Raw genomic sequence first — 21,729 nt, forward strand, 5'->3', positions numbered from 1 at the left:
GTTATTGCAATATACAACAAATCTACAACAAGAAACGTAAAAAAAAAAACAAATAGATCAGCCCCATGATAAGGCGCCAGGGGGGTTAAAATGGCCATTTTGAAGCAATTCATCTCAGAAAGCAATATTGCAGTTTGACATTTGCGTATGTAAAAGTAAGTGCGCAAATGCAAAAAAATCAATGCAAAAAAAACGAAGCTTGGAAAGTACATAGAGTAAAAATAATTATATGTTCCTAAGCAATAACACAGAGTACATAATAGTACTAGCAGACAATATTTCCTTGTTGAATGAAATGTTCGCACACCAGTCGCATGCCAACATATTTCAAAAGGGATTATCTTAAAATGCATAAATGGTTTTGTCATAATTTTAATTATCATAATCCTGTTCGCATAACGTTTTTAAGCATAATAGTACTTTCCCATAATAACATCTAAGAATACTGGTTTGTCAGGTATAACTTATTTTTGGACTAATATTTGTTGGTATAAATTTGATTCGCATATAAATAGGTATCCATAATTCTTTTTTAGAATAATAGTGTTTTGTCATAATTTTTTCAAGGCATAACAGTAGGTTAGGGTGCGGCGGGGGTGGCCCTTGGGCCACCCCTACGCCGCCAGCATGTTTATCTTACACACGAAAAGTATGCTGAATGATGACCAACAGCATGAAGTAGAGTCAAAAAATATAAAAAGTCACAATCATGAACCAAATGCAGCCAGGAAAAAGTAAGTTTCGAAAATGTTCAAAGTTGTGCCAAAACTTTTCTTTTTCGGAGTATAGTTTTTATGCTTATAATAATTATGCTCATATATCATTATTGTCATTAATTATTATGCTTAAAGTAGTTATGAGTTTCAAAATTATGCTTAAAAAGTTATGACAAATTAATACTATGCGTAACTAATAATAGGACAAGTAACATTATGCCATGGTAAATTATTACATTAAAATTTATGCGTAAAAATAGAGAACCATTTCAAAATAGTGAATCTGTGTTTCGGAAATTTACTGTCTTGTTCCTTAATGATAAATTAAGAATCGAAAGCAGTATTAAAATGTAAATATAATAAGTACCTACCTTTTTGGCTAACATATAAGTGCTTTGGCGTTAGCTGTAAGCTTATATTGTGAATTGAATAAATAAATAAATAAATATTAAATATGTCATCATCGCTATGCCGCTTGCACGGAGTCCGCTTACTTAACCTAAAGATTTGACAGGTCCCGTTTTGACAGACGCTCTCACTTTTCAACCCGAAAACCAGCCCAAAACGGGTTAGGTCACGTACCTTCGAAGTGTGATTCTCGGGTATGTAGGTTTCTTCACGTTGTTTTCCTTCACAGGTCAGCATAATAATCATTTAAGTTCCACACATAAATTCGAAAACAAGTTAGCATGCATGTGACAGGCATAACAACGAAATGCAATGTGTTCATTATTTAATATAAATAATGTTTTGGTTTTCTTACTGAAAGTACGCTTCTCATTAAAAAATAATACCTCGGATGTTTATGTTTCGTAAGGATTATAAGGAAAATAGCAAATACGACTTTTTTTTAATAAATATAAACACCTATAAGCAATTTTAGAGTGGTTATTACAAGGTTTATAATTTTTAATGTTCCAAATTCAAATGTAATTAAACTTATATTTAACGTTTTTAGTAGTTCTCCATTTTTTGTCCTAAACGGAGCCTTAGATAGTATGTACTGTTGTTAATAAACGTATTGAACATGATTCTTACGATACAGGCTTTGCCTAGTGTAAGAATCATAGATATTGCCTCTGAAAAACGTAAACTCAGTAAAAATTGTAAACTTACACTAAAAATGTAATGCTGATTTTGTAAAAATTGTACCTTTTTTTTCTGAATAAATAAATAAAATATTATTATATTTTAATGAATGTATTTGAGAGTGTTTCGAATATAGATGTTTCAAAAGGCCACACCAAATATAATCAAAACGGGCGAGCATACATGAACATTTTGATGAAAGAGACAAAAGCGAAAATGAGGTGTCAGGATCGTTGTAAGTAGAATTCCGTGGTCTCTACCTACCCCAATTTGAAATAGGTGTCATTTTACGTACAATCAAAGAGCATTTATGCGTGCATATTCATATACTTCTGAGTCCACGCTGATACAATCCTGTTGAGTGACATTTATTATCTTATTCCAAAGCGATATTTTATTATAAAGCTGAGAGCATAATAGAATCAGAGATAGACGTTTATAGCTGAGAACTTTCTTTACGACTGGGAGACGCATTACAGAGAAAACTCTTACTAACCCTATCTTTAGATAACTCTCACCCACCATTGACATGACGACCTTATGGAAACCTGCTCGATTCTCGATTCATATCAATACATACATTTAATGTACTATTGGCTACCTGAGATTTGTAACAATAAAATATGAAAATGTCGGATATGGTAGTTTATCATCATCACACAAAACAAGAAAAATATATAAGATATATGAGATATATATTTTATATTTAAGATCTTTTGTACCACTCTAGAGCGAATAAATTTTGTTTTTTTTTTATTTATTTTTTTTTTTTCACCAGCCCATTAACGTCCCCACTGCTGGGGCACGGGCCTTCCCTATGGATGGATAGGGAGATCGGGTCTTAAACCACCACGCGGGCCCAGTGCGGATTGATAGTTATTGACGACTGCTAATGCAGCCGGGACCAATGGCTTAACGTGCCTTCCGAAGCACGGAGAAGCTCGAGATGAAAACTTTTTTTTTGTGGTCTATGACCGGCCTTTGCGAAAGTTGCTTAACTTCAACAATCGCAGACCGAGCGCGTTTACCGCTGTGCCACCGAGCTCCTCTCGCCGAGGAGCTCGGTAGTTTATCATTTAACTAAATTTTTTTATGAAGATCATTTTAAAATATTTTATTTTTCAAAAATAAGAATGCGATTTTTATCTGTGTACAAGACCCAAAACATGGGCGGCCATGATTGAGCTTCGAGTGACGTCACATATCACAAAATAAAAACTATCAGCTTCAAATAGCTTGTAATATCCTAACCAAACTAGGGATCACAAGGTGATTTTTATGATATGTCCCCACCGGGGTTCGAACCCGGGACCTCCGGAGCCCAACTTTCAACCACTAGACCACATAGGCTACAGCACGATTCTTATGAGTGATGAGATGGCGGTCTATGTCGACGTCAACCCACCTTTTGTATAACGCAATGTCATTAACAGAGTGAGCGCATCTTAGGCGCTCCTACATTGGAAACTTGACGCCATGGCCGAATACTGCTGGAAGGATATTTATTAGCAGAGTAAAGTTTATCACGTTGAAAGTACCGTAACATATAAGAGTAAGCCATACTGATAATTTGTAAGTTAGTTTCCATAAACAACTACAATTATTAATATACCGTTTAAATATTGCATAAAAGGTGAACTTTCAACTTATTCGTCGGCGCACGCGCTCTCGACAGCGCAACGCTTTCCTATCAAATTATAGCTTTTTAATTTGTTTATTATATTTTAGAAAACTTGATATTTATTTTTTTCGTTTTGGTACCTTGTTGGAAATTATGGGAATTATGTCATAACATTTCCATATTCAAATAGGATTTTGAAAAGTTCGCCATAACTTTTATTAATTTGTTGATAGTTATTTAACTCATTTCATAATTATCTGTTATAGATTTTTTTAAGGCTGCACGGAAGATATTAATACTTAGCAGTAAGGCCGCCTATTGTACTCTTTCCATTTCTACGTATTCTGTTTTGTATTTTTATATTTCCTGTGTGTGCCATAAATTATTTGTTATGTTAATTATGGTACACTATCATTAGGTTCTATATTAGCGATGAGCTCGGTCATTGATTCGGTCATAATTATTAAATTTATGTTTTCGTAGGTGTTTTTGGTCTATTAGAGAAACGACATGTAAGCAGGAGGTCTTAAATGCAACCAGTTAATTTATTACTTTATCGTACCTCTGACTACCCCAATAGGACTACAGTCGTGAACTTATGTTATTTATGTAATTATAATGATTTATTTTAGTAGAACGGATGAAGTATAATAGGATTACGGAAGCGATATATAAAGCGAAGGTTAATGATAAAGCAGAAGAAGAATTAGAAGGACGTCCATTGGCCAAATTGGAGATGTCCTTAGAAAAGGTTTAGTACGATCTACTCTGAACCGGCGTGCGTGTATGAAGCGATTGATGAATGTGGAGGAAGCAAGAGAAGTGTGGCACGATCGTAGCAAATGGAATGCCATAGTCTCTGCTTACCCCGGTGGGAAATAGTCGTGAGTTTATGTATGTATTTTAGTACTTATGATGATTTTTATTTGTCACAATATTTTGTTACTTTTGACATATGGACACGCCTATATTTTTTCTACTTTGGGGTAACGTTTATGAGAATGAAAATAACGTATAATTAGAATACTTAACGTCCTCTTTCTTATTATAAGTAATCTTTCAATCTCCTAACAAACCTCAACAAGCCATAAAGCACAGAGAAAGCAGGCTTGAAAGCCTCCGTTACCGACCTAGATCTAGCCCAGTAATTCCTGAGCTTTTATTTCATAAGATTGCAGGGCCGGAGTCAGTAAGTGGCATTGATCCGTGAAGGTCCCGCAATTCATTGTCATGATACCAATCAGGGTAGACTGCTATTTTCTCAGAGTTAGGTAACGCCTAGTCGCGGTCTTAAGTGGCGAGTGTAAAAGGTCAGGATTTAATACAGAATTACAAATACAATTTGTCACGCCGCCTCCCTATCGAGTTTGGAGATACACAATTATTCACATAAAAAATAACATGGCATCACATTTGTATCCCTGAAAATATCAAACTTTAAAATCTTCTGGAAACTTCTAGCTCTGTAATAACAAAAAAAAAACTGGCTCTGCCCGAAAGGATAATAATCCGCGTCAGTTATGTATGTCTATTTATCTAAATACGGAACGAACAAAGCAACAAACCGTTAAACGACAGAGCTTTTTTACAAATCTACAAACTAACAAAGACAACAATTTTCTCTAGAAGAGAAGAAACAAATGACTTAATTACAAGCACCTTAATCGACCGCGAAGAAAGATAAGTGTATTAAATTCTTATCGAACGGTAGCTTCAGATAACCTGCGATCAGGCTCTATTGTCTCTTAAGCTGTATACAGGGTGATTTTCGGAAATTTGTACGTATTTGTGTAAAGAAAATAATGCTTATGATTTAGGCATAAAATATTAAGATTTGCGATTGGTACCTAAATTGCATGCGATTTTTTCTATAGGTAGGTGGACTTTTTGCTACTTTACATGATAAGTAAAGATTTTACACACCTACTTTTGCAAAAACGTGTAAATCAACAACCCGATGATCACAAAATGGGAAGCACGAGAGAAACGAGTCCATGACTCCTAATTGTTTACGAGCAATTATTGATTTTCTAGCAACACCCTGCAGACGCGCCGCTAGTCGCTTGTCCCATCACTTACGGTATTTTATCGCTATCAACACGACTGTGGTAGAGTAGTGCAGGCTATGAGAACTTCGCTCTATTATAGGGATGGGATAGTCTCAAATGATCCGTGAAGCATAATTGTATGTTTTTTTAAATAGGTAACTGGTTTTTAAATACATACTTTTAGAGGATACTGCAGTATTCGTCGAAGAAAACGCAAAACTTTCAAAACCATTCAGTTTTGGATATTATTGTAAAAAAAGAAGTCTACTGCCAACTATTCAAATAATTAATCTTCTTCTTTCTGATATTTATGTACTTTTATTTATTAATCAGAAATTAAACTCATGCTAAAAAAATGTTAGAAAAGTGAGAAGGAATAAATAAGCTTACTCATAAACTAAGTTTAAGGTTAGTAAGTTATTTTAACTAAAATTAAAATAAATATATAAGTAACCAGCATGATAAATCCAATGTGATAATCTATCTAATTTTTAAATAGCTTTCCATTCAACATGTCAATTAGGAAATGCAATTCCAACTTGAGATCACAAATTCGAGATCCCGCGGGATTGGAAATATCAGTCACAGCCCACACGATAGAAAAAGAAGATCCCGAAAATTTTGACGAGATTTCGAGACCGAGATTGCATTCCATAATGTCAATAAGCATTCGTCATTATGCTTAAACTGAAATGTTTGCAAACTAACTTTATCTAATACTAGGAATTCAAATATAGTAATTTTCAGTGATTGTTAGTAACAATTTGATATTATGATATTGACCGCAAGTAACTAGTATTATTTAATGCTATTTTCTCCTAGACGTCTCTAGCTAGTCACTCTACCCGTCAAGATTGGTCGCTAAGATTGCTTCTGATTAAGTTTTTACATTCTCTTTCTTTGTTCAAATTGCCATAATGGATTAGCGTGATGGTTTAGCCATTATATAATTCGCTATTATTTTGTGGGATTACTTTGGGTGATTGTAATTCGTAGTCTTTTGTAGACATTTGACTTATACGTAGAACATGGCAGTTATGCCGTAATAACCCGCGATAAGCTCAGCCATACAATATTATAGCATAATCAGGCCTGGAACCTGACAGAGGGCAGCAGTAACTGTCAGTACTATTCAGAGGCGAAGAACAGGAGTCCTAGTACGGCTTTGAAATAGACTGGGCACCATCCCACTCGCAATATTTTATTTTGATTCGCAATTTTTGATTGCGATATTTGAGTACTGCGGGGCGGAAGGCAAGAGGGATACCACTAACCTATTTTTTTCCCTAAAAAAAGCATAAAGAATGCTACACCGATAAGTGCGTGGTTCTTAAAATAGTGATGATAATAATCAGCTCAATAAAATATAATAGAATAATGATGTTATGTTCAGAATTTAATTAATGGTAATGTATCTACCTAATTTGACACAAATATCGAGTTTTGTATTGAGATTGTAATTATTTATTTCTGTCAGTTATTGTAAAAGTATTTTTTAAATCTTCGATAGACACTATACGCCTGGAATAATTTATATGTACCTATCAATATTTTGATAGTAAGTACTTATAAATTAATAAAAAAAAACAGTCGAACGCATTTTTTGTTTTATCACTCACAGCACAGAACCAAGCTAAATAAATAAACATTATGTTTTAAATCTGTTCATAATAAGTACGAGTATTAGCCCGTAACACCTGCCCGTGAGAACTTGCAAATTCATTTTACTTTCATTTCTTTCCGCATGTCCGCGAGTAAAATTGTTAATACCTGACCCCATTACGACCTTCCGCCGATTTCAATGCCACGAGCGAATTTTTTTTTTAAATTTTGTTCAATACACACTTGTGTATAACCTCAATTTGTATCTGTTTATTCACGTATATTCAGCCAAGTGGTGAATGCGATTCGAGGTAAGTAAATCTAAAAATAACTTGTGTGAAGCAAGTATTTTTAACCGACTTCATAAAAAGGAGGTTATTATTTAATTGTATTTATTTTAATTAAAGCACATAATAACGGGTTCTTACCGCGTTTAAATGGGGATATGACACTCCCGATATTTCGACACTGTTGCAAGTGCCATGATCACGGGATGACTGATGAGATTGGAGAGGAGTAGGTAGATCCATAATTTTCCAAACCAATCCAATTACTCCAATCTCATCAGTCATCCCGTGATCATGGCACTTGCAACAGTGTCGAATATGCTATCCATTTTAATTTATAACAAAAGATGCTAGGTGTATTCTCACCACTTGTAGCGTTACTTACCCTGTTGGGCATTACATGTGTGAGTTCATGTTTGTATGGTCAGAAGGGCTGACATGCACAACATAATACATTTTTGTCACGGTAATTTTATCGATTCTGACGATATAATTATGTCGTCTTATCAATTAGTGCTAATATGTGAACCCAAAAATAAGTCAAGTCGTTCTGTCAAAATACGAACAAAATCACGTGCCACGCGTGTTAGGGAAAAAATAAACTTATCGATTTCGACAAAATTTATTGATTCGGTCGATAATTTTATAACTTTGCGCATGTCACCGTTGTGTATGAGCACCTGATTGTCCGAAAGTAAAATGGACCATGCTTCGGAAAGCACGTCAAGCTGTCGGTTACTACCTACTTACTGATGTAAATAAGTAGTCGTTACATGACTTATCCGGGCCTTTGGCAGCTCAATAGTAACCCTGACACCAGGGTTGATAAGGTTGGTACTCCACCTCACAACCCATACGATAGAAGAGCGCATGTTAGCCCTGCAGAAGACCTTTAATAAGAATGTGATATTCGAATAAACTAATTGAGGAGCTCGGCGACGCAGCGGTAAACGCGCTCGGTCTGTGATTGTTGAAGTTAAGCAACTTTCGCAAAGGCCGGTCATAGGATGGGTGACCACAAAAAAAAAAGTTTTCATCTCGAGCTCCTCCGTGCTTCGGAAGGCACGTTAAGCCGTTGGTCCCGGCTGCATTAGTAGTCGTTAATAACCATCAATCCGCACTGGGCCCGCGTGATGGTTTAAAGCCCGATCTCCCTATCCATCCATAGGGAAGGCCCGTGCCCCAGCAGTGGGGACGTTAATGGGTTGATGATGATGATGATTCGAATAAACCACGTCGTGACTGAAGGCCCGTTTCCTGTCGTGCTAATTATTTCGGCGTGCGTACTCGCACGAAAACAAAGTTTTTCGTAAATGGTAAATGCATGTTGTCCTACTTGACCAAGTAGTGAATAGTAATAGAAGAACAAGTAGGTAACGTGAATAAACCAAGGGGTTAGCCAAGTAGAAAACTATTATGACAATCGAATCGAATATGTGATTGGCATGTCATTTTATGTCATATTTAACATAAACAGTATATATACATCCAACTGCTGGGCACAGGAGGGGATATGGAGCATACTCCACCACGCTGCTCCACTTCGGGTTGGTGGAGGTATTTTTACAGCTAATAGCCGGGACCAACGGTTAGACGTGCCCTCTAAAGCACGGAATTATCTTACTTTTTGATACAATCAGGGGATTCAAGCCCACAAAGACTTTACCTGTGAAGGGAAAACCAGCCCATTTCTGGTGACCACCCCAAAACGGGTATAGAGCATGCAGTTATCTTTTTGTATGTTTCTTCTGCGATTAGCGCTTACCCTTATCAATGACCTCACAAAACTCGTTTATTTAAGTTTATTAAAGTTTATTTAAGGTTTGTGCAAACCGGCATATGCCAGTAATGCTGATTTCACGGGACAATCATCAAATCATCGCCATCATTTTCCACTCAGGCGCACAGTTGGGCAACATAGCGGTAGTAGGGGACATTTGCCATCGCTTCTGCAATATGATTTGTCGCGCCGAGGGCAATCTTTCATACTTTGACGTTTTAAGGCATGTTTCATAGTATGATTTTTTAAGCTAAATTATGTTTTATAGATAGAAATAGAAATCATTTATTTCAGATATACCTAAGTAGGTGGTATAGCTACTTGAGTAGTTTACTAGGTCAAAGATAAATTATAAAATTATGATTACTCACGATCATAGCCTGAATCATCCCTCAAAGTTTTCGTTACAATGTCACTAACAGCCTGTACCATACACCTTTGCCACCTCAGGGATATTGGCGTGATTTTATGTTATGTTAAAATGGATACTATGACGAACCGTAGGTGACAAATGACCAGTCCATCACCTATATATGTCAGCTATGTACACGGAAAATCTTAATACTAAAAGTGGGCAAAGGCGGCCTTATCTCTTTATAAGCGATGTCCTCCAGAGGACTTTCGATAGAAGATAAATATACAGACTGCAGTGTAGCGCGCAAACAGATATATTTTACATAATTTACGTATAATAATAAGATGACACCGCCAACACCTATTCCCATAGACTATGTTGGTCGTCCATTGATCCAGAAACGGAAGCGGTCAGGTACGCAGGATATATTAAGGTGCGCAGACGTTCGCGCAAAACGCAGGCGCACACACTCGTCTTACTCTTCCTTGATTCACTGGAACGGAAAACCGATACGACTGAAGGAGAGGCCGGATGATGTGCCTGGGCGACGGTAGACGCATTATGCATGTTAGAAAGGACTCCGCGACGACATTGTGTCGGTTTTTACGACATTTCCAAGATGATAAGCAGCCCAACGTATTCTATGTTTTTAATCGCTCCAAAAAAAAAAACATAGTAGCTATTCCAAATATTAGCTACTCGATCTGGCATTCGTGGAATTGTTCACAGTTCATTGCCAGGTTGAAAGCACTTTCACTGGTTTGTTTTTCAATTAGTTTGGATATTGTTACTTTCTGTAAAATTGACGACGCGGTTTTATGCCATGATAATTATTATCTAGGTTTTATCGACTAAAGTAAATAGCTAGCCGGGGCAGATGGCGCTTTGTATTAATGGAAAAATAAATTATGTATACGCTTTTTTACTTTTTCCGAAAGAAAAGTTTATAAAAACAAAACAATTCAAATTTAATTTACAATTATTATGTATAATTTGTGTTTTATTTCTAAAATATGTGGTTAACCTATTAAAGACAATGATTTTTTTATTATATTTGTCAACAAGAAGGTACGTGTAAAAACTAGGTTACTGCAACAATTAACAAAATTCTCAATTGAAATCTTATTTGTAATATTGTTTGTTTGTGTTGTTATCTTTTATTTTCTTTTTTATTTTGGTGCAATAAAGTGTATTTGCATTGTATTGTATTTTATCTTGGTTTAAATCTCAAGTGGACAACTGCAGCCGACATACGAAAGCCATCAACTGAAACCTGTTTCATTAATTACTTCACTCACTTTCGTTCACTCACTTGTATATTGTACACCTATATCTATGTTTGTTTGTTTGTAGAGGTAATTGTATCTGTCGAATGAAAGTGAAGCGTATCACATTGCTGTGGAATTGTATTGAGAGAAAAGCGGAATGATATCAATAGTCTATCTATATTTAAATTTTAGTTTAGAGTACGCAGACAAAATTTTACATTCTTCTCTCGTGTGGGTTGTCTGGGTGCGGCTCCTGTCCCTGGTGTCAGGGTTATTACTGAGCCGCCAAGGGCCCCTGACATGACGCATATAACGACTACTTACCTATATCAGTAAGTAGTAACCGGGACCAACGGCTTAACGTGCCTTCCGAAGCACGGATCATCTTACTTTCGGGCAATCAGGTGATCAGCCTGTGGTGTCCTAACCAAACTAGGGATCACAAAGTATTTTTTGTGAGATTTTCCCCACCGGAATTCGAACCCGGGACCTCCGGATTGTGAGCCTAACGCTAAACTACTGGACCAAGAGGCCGTTAATTTTTACATTCATTTTTGAAGGTTTTAGTAAACAAACAATCGACACTGTTTCTTATGGTTTCGCTTCAATCACAGCGTATTTTTCATATAAAATATTTTAAAATGCCTAAATATTAAATGAGACACACTTTGTATTGACAAACATACATACACATACACGCTTATTTCTCACCGGAAAAACAAGACTATGGAATTCCATTTGCTTCGATCCTGACATACTTCTTGTATTGATAAAAATGATTATGTTTGAAATAAATACATCAACAAGCATTATTAAAAACCACCATCTGCGTTTGCTAGAAGGTTCAACCTTAATGTATTGTAGATAATTATAATTATAATAGCGAGGAGGAGCTCGGTGGCGTAACGGTAAACGCGCTCGGTCTGCGATTGCTAAAGTTAAGCAACATTCGCAAAGGCCGGTCATAGGATGGGTGACCACAAAAAAAAATCATCTCGAGCTCCTCCGTGCTTCGGAAGGCACGTTAAGCCGTTGGTCCCGGCTGCATTAGCAGTCGTTAATAACCATCAATCCGCACTGGGCCCGCGTGATGGTTTAAGGCCCGATCTCCCTATCCATCCATAGGGAAGGCCCGTGCCCCAGCAGTGGGGACGTTAATGGGCTGATGATGATGATAATTATAATAATATGTTACATTTTACGCAATTCAACATGTTCGGTATAACATGCAGCTGAACGCATTCTGTTCTTACATCCAGTGGTCCAGCAAAGAAATTGAATAAAAATGAAGAATGACAAAGGCAAGATTGTTTTGGTCGGCAGAAAATAAAACCAATTAAGCGATCTCTGTCCAATGAAAAGCTACGATTTACGGCAAAAGCGTAGCTTCAAATTATTTTGAAAAACTCCCAATAAAAACATCTGATACTAATTCAAATTAAACGGCTTACTGAAATGGTGAAGTAAAATCGTAGTAAATGAAGTATTGCTATTGTACCAAACTACTCATGCGACAAGTTTCTTTCAACTCAGGCGCATAAAAAGCGATCGGATTAATGTTAGGAAATGTGATGATTGATTTCACTGTTTTGTTTGTTTAGTTTTGTCAATTGTGAACAAAAACATGTTTATTTCTATACCTTCTACTTCTATTTTTGTTTTAAAATTAAGTATTGTATTTTTTTACCTCTAATAAAAACGATTCATTTATTTTATTTATCAGTATGACTACCAAGAAAGATTTTTCTTCTTTTCTTTCAAAACTCAGCTAGTGTTTGACTTTAATATAAGTAAAAAAATAAAACAAGTTTATTTTGAACTAAAAATGTGACTTGCTTTTATCGCACTTTCTAGATTAAAGTTCATCAGTGATATATCTTTGTAAGATTTTAAAACCGTGTGGAATGCCTTACCTGCACATTTTTTCAATTTTTCCTTTAGGTAGGTAAGTACATTAATATTATACCTATAGTCTATATATATATCTCTCTCTCTCTCTTTACTTAAGAGCTGCGCTCTTGTCGGTGGAGTAATCGCCATTCCCTATAACCTATAATAACATATAAACAGCCTATATACGACCCACTGCTGGGCACAGGCCTCGCCTCAATGCTATAGAAATACTCAATCTTAAATCCCTATTATTGTTAGCATCTGGTGTAGGTTCTTCCCAAATAAATTAATTTAATCGAAAAATAAAATACTTAAAACAAGACTATAATAAACAGTGTGTGCCAATCGGTCTGGGCTGATATATTTTCTCCTTCTAATCTGACAACAGAATGGCTATAGATTGAATAACGTCCACTGGTGAGAACTTGAGGGTTTTGCAATTGATATAACGTTATACACACTGCTATACTTATCAATGTTCTTGGTAAATAATATAGGGTGTTTTAGTTCACAATATTATTTTAACCCCCGACGCAAAAATCGACAGGGTGTTATAAGTTTAATGTGTCTGTGTGTGTGTGTGTGTGGCATCGTAGCTCCCAAACGGATGATCCGATTTTAATGCGGTTTTTTTTTGTATGAAAGGTATATCAGTCGAGAGTGTTCTTAGCTATGTTTGGTGGAAATCGGTTCAGGTCTTCAAGGTCATCACGTTTGTTAAGTGTGATAGGAATGTTACACGCTCAGTTTGCTTGCAAGCATATGTGGGATAAGTTATTTTTTCTTTTTATAGGGTTTAGCATTTTTAAACTTTTGTCATAATAATTGAGTACTTTTTTTTGGTCGGGCGTTTTTTTTAATTTTTAATGTATATTTCTTTGTGACGATGATGTGTTTATCTACTGTAGATATACTATCAAGTGGCAGAAAGTGTGTTTTGGAAACTAGAGCCCTATCACTTAGAAGGGTTATCTACTCTGGTGTTGTAAGAAAACGATCAGCGGACTCTAAATATTGGTAATTATTGGTTTTAAGAGAATAATAGAAAAAGGGCGTTGTCAGCTGTTCCGCGGAGATCGTCGCAGTGTCCTCGTAGCGGCGCGCAGCCCGTTGCTGTAACCTTGTAAAGGCGCGCAGGTGCCTCTTATGCCGCTCGTAAGTCCGGGTGGGTTTACATGTCACAACCTGTGTGTGTGTGTGTGTGTTTGCAGTGTAATAACACATCAGGTGACCGGGGCTATGATATCGGATTACATTTCATACTGACACGTGATTTATCGGGCCCATATTTATGAATCGGGTAGTGTGACATAATGAAGGCATTACCTACATGGTCGGAAACTTAGTGTAACCTAAAATGTATATTTTTTATATTTATTGTAAGTGTGTGTATGTCTTTTGAAAAAAAAAATATTAACAGAAATCATTTTTCTTTTTCTACACATTTTATGTTTAACAACACTTTTAAAAAAAACCTTCAGAGGTTAACAACCTCTCAACCGACTAATACAACGTAGATTTATTCACCACGACACGAAAAACCGCAGCCACTGAAGCGTCGAACAGCGGCGTACGCGCAAGTATCCAAGCAGAAGGACTAGGGAGTATGTATTGACGTTTTGCGAATAATTATGAATACCACAGGAAAGTAACGTTCTTGTTTGTTCTTAAAGTTTGGGACGGTTTTTTATTTGATATTCTTTGCTTGGAGTTTGGATGTAAAGACAAGTCTTAACAGACAGACGGGCAGAGAGATAGTCGGACAAGAAAGTGACCCTATAAGGGTTTCGTTTTTCATTTTGAGAATCAGAACCCTAAAAATTCATACATGTTTTTTGTGCATGAATATGGACCAAAGAAACTCATCAACGTACTTTCGATATTGGGTGTAATAATTTGTGCATTCGGTCGGTCTGTGTGTAGCGAACAATTTGGCTAGCTACCAACTCATGGACAAACTAGGTAGGTATATTAATATGAGTGAATTTTTCACCTCATTGTTTCACATAGGCATATAAAGGCTGGCGGTTTTTGTATGCGAGATAATGGTTTATTGTTCGATCAATATTAATACAATCATTATACTGATTACAATGATTAGGTAAATTAAAAAAGGAAAGTAAAAAATTACATAACATAACAACATGGCATCACGCCTGTATCCCTAAAAGGGGTAGACAGAGGTATGTACTAGTATGTAAAATTCCAGCAATCTCGTTACTGGGGCAAAGGGGCTGGCCATTGCCATTCAGCGCGGTAATGCGGCTAGTGTTAGAATAGAATAGAAATAGTTTAATATAAAAGGCCGCCACACACAAAAAAAGACAACAATTTCCACTAAATAATTACAAAAAAGCAAGACGGATGTTTGTCGAAATGATCATAAGGTGGTGGTGGACGTCCTGAGATAAAAGGGCCTTATGGGCACCAAGGTGTTATGGGCACCTTTGTTCCGGGAACAGTGAGGAGCGGGTTATTTAATGACTACTTTTTATGTTTATCTGTGTGACTTATTGAGATGATATTTGATAATTTATATTCTTGGTGTTTAGAAATCCCAGTAAAAAATATAAAATTGAAATGTAAATTATCAAAAAAAAAAAAATTTTTTATAATTTTTAACCAAACGCAACTAGATTTTTTTCCCTTTTATATAGGTACGTGACTTTTTGCATATTTGGTTCCGGTGGTATTACCTACTTGACCGAACTAATGTGGAGCGCTGATGGCTCGCACTAGGTACACATTTTAAGACATCAACTTGAAAGTGCCTAGATGGGTGTGAATCTCCGGTTCATAGAACAGAATAGCTTATTTGCCAGAAAACAGTGCAATAAGATGTTGTTACAATTTTATCACCAGTGTTTAAAATTAACCACCACCAGTCACTGACCAGTGTGTTCATAATGATAAAAATGTGTAGAATATGAGCATATCAACTAAAGGCGTACGCGCACCTAGATGTTCCGCAGGAGCCGCACGCGCCGAAATCATCGTATTTTGTGGCAAAATGCGGGTCTTGCGGCGCGGATATTTAAGTGCGCGACGTTGCATACGCTTTCATAGAAAGATTAATAAAATGCGATAATATGAGTGCGCGGCGCCTGCTGCGCGTCAACCAGTGCGCGTTCACCTTAAAGCGTTTGTCGATGACGTGATGTGACGTGACAGTCACACGCGAACTCATCTGTACGAAGCGTGACTAAGGGATGTGAGCAGATAATGTTACATTTGTCTTTTGTTTTAAAGATGTCATTGACGTGAACTTTCACAGGTTATAAAGCTTAAAGATAATAAATCTGTTGTGGTGCAATAAACTTCAATAGTATATCAAATCAAATCAAATCATTTATTCGCATAGGATTCATTCATGGATACTCGTATTGTATGGAACACGCACTCACCATAAACTGCTTAGGTACATAATGTTCCTCTGCTCGGCACCTCTCGTCGGTTGCTCCATCGTGCTGCTGTAGAAAAAATAGTTTTCTTAATTAATCTGGTCAGCAATAGAATACAGGGTGTTAGTGACATCATAAAGAATACTGATGGGAATGATTGAGACCATGCCTCTGACTGTACGTTAATATCCCACTTCCACTAGATATCAACTCAGAATCATGGTCTGAATCATCCCTCAAAATTTTTCGTTACGACGTGATATCACTAACACCCTGTATGTAGGGGTCTTCGTGTAACTTAGTTAAAATTGCCCTTTTAATCTCGTGCGGGTTGTAAGATCAATGGTTGACCTCACCAACCGTCGTGTCAGATTTACTATTCAGCCGCCAAATACCTCTAATTATGTCAACATACGAGTGTCACTTTCGATAGGGCACTGACTGTTAGGTTTGTTACATTTTTATACTGTTTTTCTAATCCAGTTTTTCGCATTGTTGCAGGTTGTAATTTCTACCCGGTGGGCGAGTACCTCAAGTTTGTGAGGATACCAGAGAACCTGGAAGTTGGAGATGAGGTGCTCAGGGTCGAGGTACATCCCAGGTCAGTACTTCTCATTGTTTACGCCACGGGCACTACACAACCTCAACCGGAGGGGGTATAGAGTATGCTACACCATGCTGCTCCATCGCGGGTATCAACCCCGGAACTACCCCGTGCGTGCGAGCGAAACGGACACCAGGCTAGGCCAGGAGTACCAGGGTATCAAAGACGAGGCATTCATAGTCAATAAATGTCAAAGTGTGAAATTTTAGGTTTAGGTAAATATCTCAAAAATTAAAAGTTGCCTCTCAAAATAAACACCCGACTTTCGTGAAAAGATTCCTGGTCGAACTGTATATTTCGTTTTCCGAAAAACCGAAGGCAGGATATAAGACTTTTACCCCCGTTTTTTATGATCGAATTATTTTTCTAGCATAGTAATTTACTTACTATAAAAAAATAAGAGATTACCGCTTACCTTGACCGATGTTGGCCTGCTGTTATGATTTACAATCATATTTTAGTCCCATAGCACAGTTTGTGTCCGATATCGCACTAATCACATAAGTTTGGCTGTCTAATTTTTATCTCACTTAACACACACACACACACACACACACACAATAGTACATAATTAACCCAAAAATGTAGAAAAATCACCAAAACCGATTTTTTAAATTGTCTTCTGTAGCACCGTGTATGAGCCAATATGGCGCCAATTCGAAACTACCCACCTTTCAAATGATTCATATCCATTTTAAGTGCCCGATAAATTATCAAACGTGTTTGTCAAAATTTGCGTTGATGTTTAGTACGGGTTTATCAAACAGCGCTTGATCGTGTCAAGTGTGTTTGACAAACACAGCTTCTATCGACGTAAAAAAACCCAAGTCACAGATATCCTCGTGGCTAACAGCTTAACTTCTATCAGTCGGTAGACAATAAGATGTACAGATTACTGGACACCATACATCTATGTCGCGCATAATGGGGCTCTTACAAAACCGGCCTACTTTCAATTGCTGATCCCATCGCCATTCTAACTTGACCTCTTGTGTCAACTTTACACTTGTAGATTAAGGGTCTCCACGCGTATAAGCGATACAGAAGCATACTCACTGAACATGAGAGATTGTATGAATCTGCGTTGCTTCGCGTATACAGACTCGAATTACAAAAAAAATGAACCTTACGCTTTCTACACCACTTTTGTGTGACCTTTTTTAACCTTATAGAATAGATAAGAAATAGTTTATTATAGAAGGGCGCCACATACATAAAAAAGACAATAACATCATATCCAATTTCCTTTCATCATAAACAATTACAAAAAAAAAACAAGACTGATGTTTGTCGAAATGATCATAAGGTGGTGGTGGACGTCCTGAGATAAAAGGGCCTCACTCAGCACAAGTCGCGGCTTGAACCACGACGCTGATATTGTGTGGACCCTGTGGACCTTTGAAGCGGTCCTTACGGCTAAGTCTTTTCTGGAAGACAATAATATGTTTTTTCTGGAAGTAAAGGAAAATAATATGCATTCAGCTGGTTTTCATTCCGTATATCGGCTAAATCATGTAATTTTTAACATGATAGAACTATCTACTTGGGTGATAGGCTGGCACTTATCAAACGGTTCATTACAGCTATCTTTGGACACCAACAATCACACATCAAACAAACAGATTAACATTAGAATAATACTATCATGTCGATTCCTTTACACATCTAACCTTGCATTCTCAAACACTCTTAACACGAACAGCTTAAAGATTATTGTTTCTTGTTTTAAGCGTATATTTATCGTGGTCATCTGTGTCCTTAAAGTAGGATTTACCATACAAAGTCCGTGGGAAGCGCATTGAGTTTTGGACCATTTAAATTCACTTAGAGCATTATTTTTCGCAATTGACAAGAAGATCGTTTTGTTCTTGAGGGTTTCACTCCGTGCGAAGTATTAATGAGGCTATTAATCCGGTACCTACATAGCATGTTCCTAGTACATTAGTCCAAGCATGGTGTAAGAAAACCAGGTATGCTCAAAAGTGACAGCTAACATTTCAAGGTTAGCCCAGCTGACGTCATCTCACCCTGTGTTGCCTTTTCGCAAAAAATAAATTACCCACGACCACTGTTTTTATATTTACTTTGCAAATAAATTTTGAACATTTAGTTTTCACGGCTCTGTTAAAACAGAGGCGCTTGAAGTGGCTGGGGCACGTGTTCCGAATGAAACCTTCCCGTCTACCACGTCGTGTTTTACTTGGCGCAATAGCACACGGTAAGAGAGATGTCGGAAGACCGGTGCTTCGATTTAAAGATTGCGTCAAAAGAGACATGAGCTCATTTGGAATTTACCACGAGGCATGGGAGGAGCTCGCCGACGATCGAGACCTGTGGAGGAAGCGTGTGCTCGATGGACGCGACACTCATGATCACACCTGGTTTGACACACTGGCGAGCAGGAGAATGAAACGCCATCAAACCGACAACAATCCACCAGTTGGAGACTTCTCCTGCATAGTGTGCGGTAGAGTTTGCCGCTCTAGGATCGGCTTGCACAGCCATGAAAGAAAGTGCATTTCTTCGAGGCAATGACGTCATAAATCGTCTGAAACAGATGTATAAGGCCAATGAATGATGATATCGTGTGGGTTGTGAAGTGGAATACCACGCTCATCAACCCTGGTCAGGGTTATGAATGAGCCGCCAAAGACCCCTGACATGGCTCATGTAACGATTACTCACTTACATCAGTAAATAGTAACCGGGACCAACGGCTTAACGTGCCTACATACACATCGTGCGTATGTACATTTAGTAAAAGAGTTACTTACAGTTTTAATGATTTTTATATATGTGACAAGTAATGGTAACTAAATACATTAGTCAATAATTCACTTAATTTTCAATAATTAAATTTACGTCTTTGGACTGTTGGAGATACCAATTTAATGGTAACGTAGTGGTAACGCTTACGTCATCAGACGGCTAGAAATGGCGGCTTTTCATAATAATAATTAAAAAATAATAAAAATGTTAATTTAGGTAAAATCTACGACACACATATACATTTACAACATTAAAATATACACACATTAACATTAATATTTAGTTGGAAAACATAATAGTATATGGGTGCCGCAGTTCACCAAAAAAGGCCAGGGTTCAGTGAAAATTTACCCAGAGGCCAACACTGATTTTCAACCCACGCCGATCGGTGAAAAGCGAGTACCCATAGGATTGAGCATAAGTACCTGGTTTTCTTATACCATGAGTCCAAGCATGGTCAGACGCCGATCCCAAGTGTATACTGCAAATATACTCTTTGAAATTATGGTACTATCTGTATTTTTGAAAAAGTTGCCATCATTCCAATTTTCTCATATTTCGAAGATAACATTATTACACAATTTTTATATAGTCGACTAATTATATTTTTTGTCAAACTTATACGGCAGCTTCAGGATAGCTTGAGCGTCTAGACGTTCCTAACAAATGTGGTCATTCAAGTTTAGTGATTTGGCTGCCTAATACTTGGGATCCCAGACGGTTATTCCCAAGCATTTCTGTCTTTCAAGTTTTCACTGACCTTAAACTTTTTTCATCATCATCATCTCCCTAGCATTATGTTATTAACGAGGTTTTCTTACCCAACTTGAAGATTTCAGACAGGTCCGGTTTTTACAGAAGCGACTGCCTGTCTAACCTTTCAATCCGCGAAGGGAAAACCGGCCCAATACAGGTTAGGTCACATACTTCTAAAAATGTATTTCTCAGGAATGTGAGAATTCAAACATGAATTCGAAAACAAACTCAACAATCATTGGTTTAGGCCTGTGCTGGATTCGAACCAGCGACTTCAAAGTGAGAGGCAAGCGTTCTACCAACTGGGCTACCGCGGCTGTATAGTAAACTTTTTTACATTGCCTATAATCTACGTTAGGGGAGAAACAAAATGTCGTTTTAAAAATGATAAACCATCTGAAAACATGCCGTAAATCTTATAACGAGGAGTAACAAATATAGTATACCTGCAATTTGTTTTATAAAGACTTGTGGCTCTGTCTACCTCAATAGAGACTATAAGCGTGAATTTATGTTAAGTAATCAATTGCATACAAAATTATAGTCATGTTTATTTTATTGATCGTGCAATTATTACGTCACTCATAATTACAAATAATTACATAAGTTAACCACTGTTTCTGTTCCGTTGATTGAATTAATAATGATTAATGTCTTACAATATTTTCTAAGAGTGTTAATCAGTAAGTAGGTAAAACAAAAAAGTGCAGTGAGTGAAGTGAAGTGTGTCAGGATCGAATCAAATGGAATCTTCTTCTATCGTGTGGGTTGTGAGGTGGAGTACGAACCTCATCTACCCTGGTGTCAGGGTTATTATTGAGCCGCCAAAGGCCCCTGACATGGCTCATGTAACAACTACGTAGTTACGTAAGTAAGAAGTAACCGGGACCAACGGCTTAACGTGCCTTCCGAAGCACGAATCATCTTACTTTCGGATAATCTGGTGATCAGTCAGTAATGTCCTAACCAAACTAGGGACCACAAAGTCATTTTTGTAATATATCCCTTACGGCAATCGAACCCGGGACCTCCGGATCGCGAGGCCAACGCTCAACCATTAGACCACGGAGCAAATGGAATGAGTCATGTCAGGGGCCTTTGGCAGCTCAATAGTAACCATCAGGTTGGTAGTTCACCTCACAACCCACACGATAGAAGAAGACCGGAAGGGTATGAACCATACTCCACCATGCTGCTACACATGATTTCATTTATGGATCACTAAGTATAGATATCACGGATCGAAATGACTAGCCAAATTACAACAATAATAATAATTTATTTAGGTATTCGGATCGTGAGCCCAACGCTCAACCACTGGACCACGGAGGCCGTTGAACCCTCCTGGTCAAAAGAGGGAACAGGGAAGACCTGGGTCCGCCAGTGGGTTGTTTGTTATACGCTGTTTATCGTTCGTTAAATTAGTACACGAAACAGTTAAAGAAGTTTGAATCCAACTGTGCATATCAAGCCACCTTTCTTTACAACTCCGTCGTCATCAATCGATTAACCATTACCCTAATTACAAAACGTTGCTCAC

At 37.3% G+C, this 21,729-nt stretch overlaps 1 protein-coding gene across 1 annotated transcript in view; it reads left to right on the plus strand.

Annotated features, from left to right (window-relative positions):
* Positions 1 to 21,729, plus strand: part of LOC126370190 (cadherin-89D) — a 90,760-nt gene that overhangs the window by 22,926 nt on the left and 46,105 nt on the right. The window contains exon 3 of the mRNA XM_050014947.1: positions 16,562 to 16,661. Within this exon, the coding sequence (XP_049870904.1) occupies positions 16,562 to 16,661 (100 nt within the window). The remainder of the gene's footprint in view (positions 1 to 16,561; positions 16,662 to 21,729) is intronic.

Source organism: Pectinophora gossypiella, chromosome 10, assembly GCF_024362695.1.
Source record: "Pectinophora gossypiella chromosome 10, ilPecGoss1.1, whole genome shotgun sequence".
Taxonomy (NCBI): Eukaryota; Metazoa; Arthropoda; class Insecta; order Lepidoptera; family Gelechiidae; genus Pectinophora; species Pectinophora gossypiella.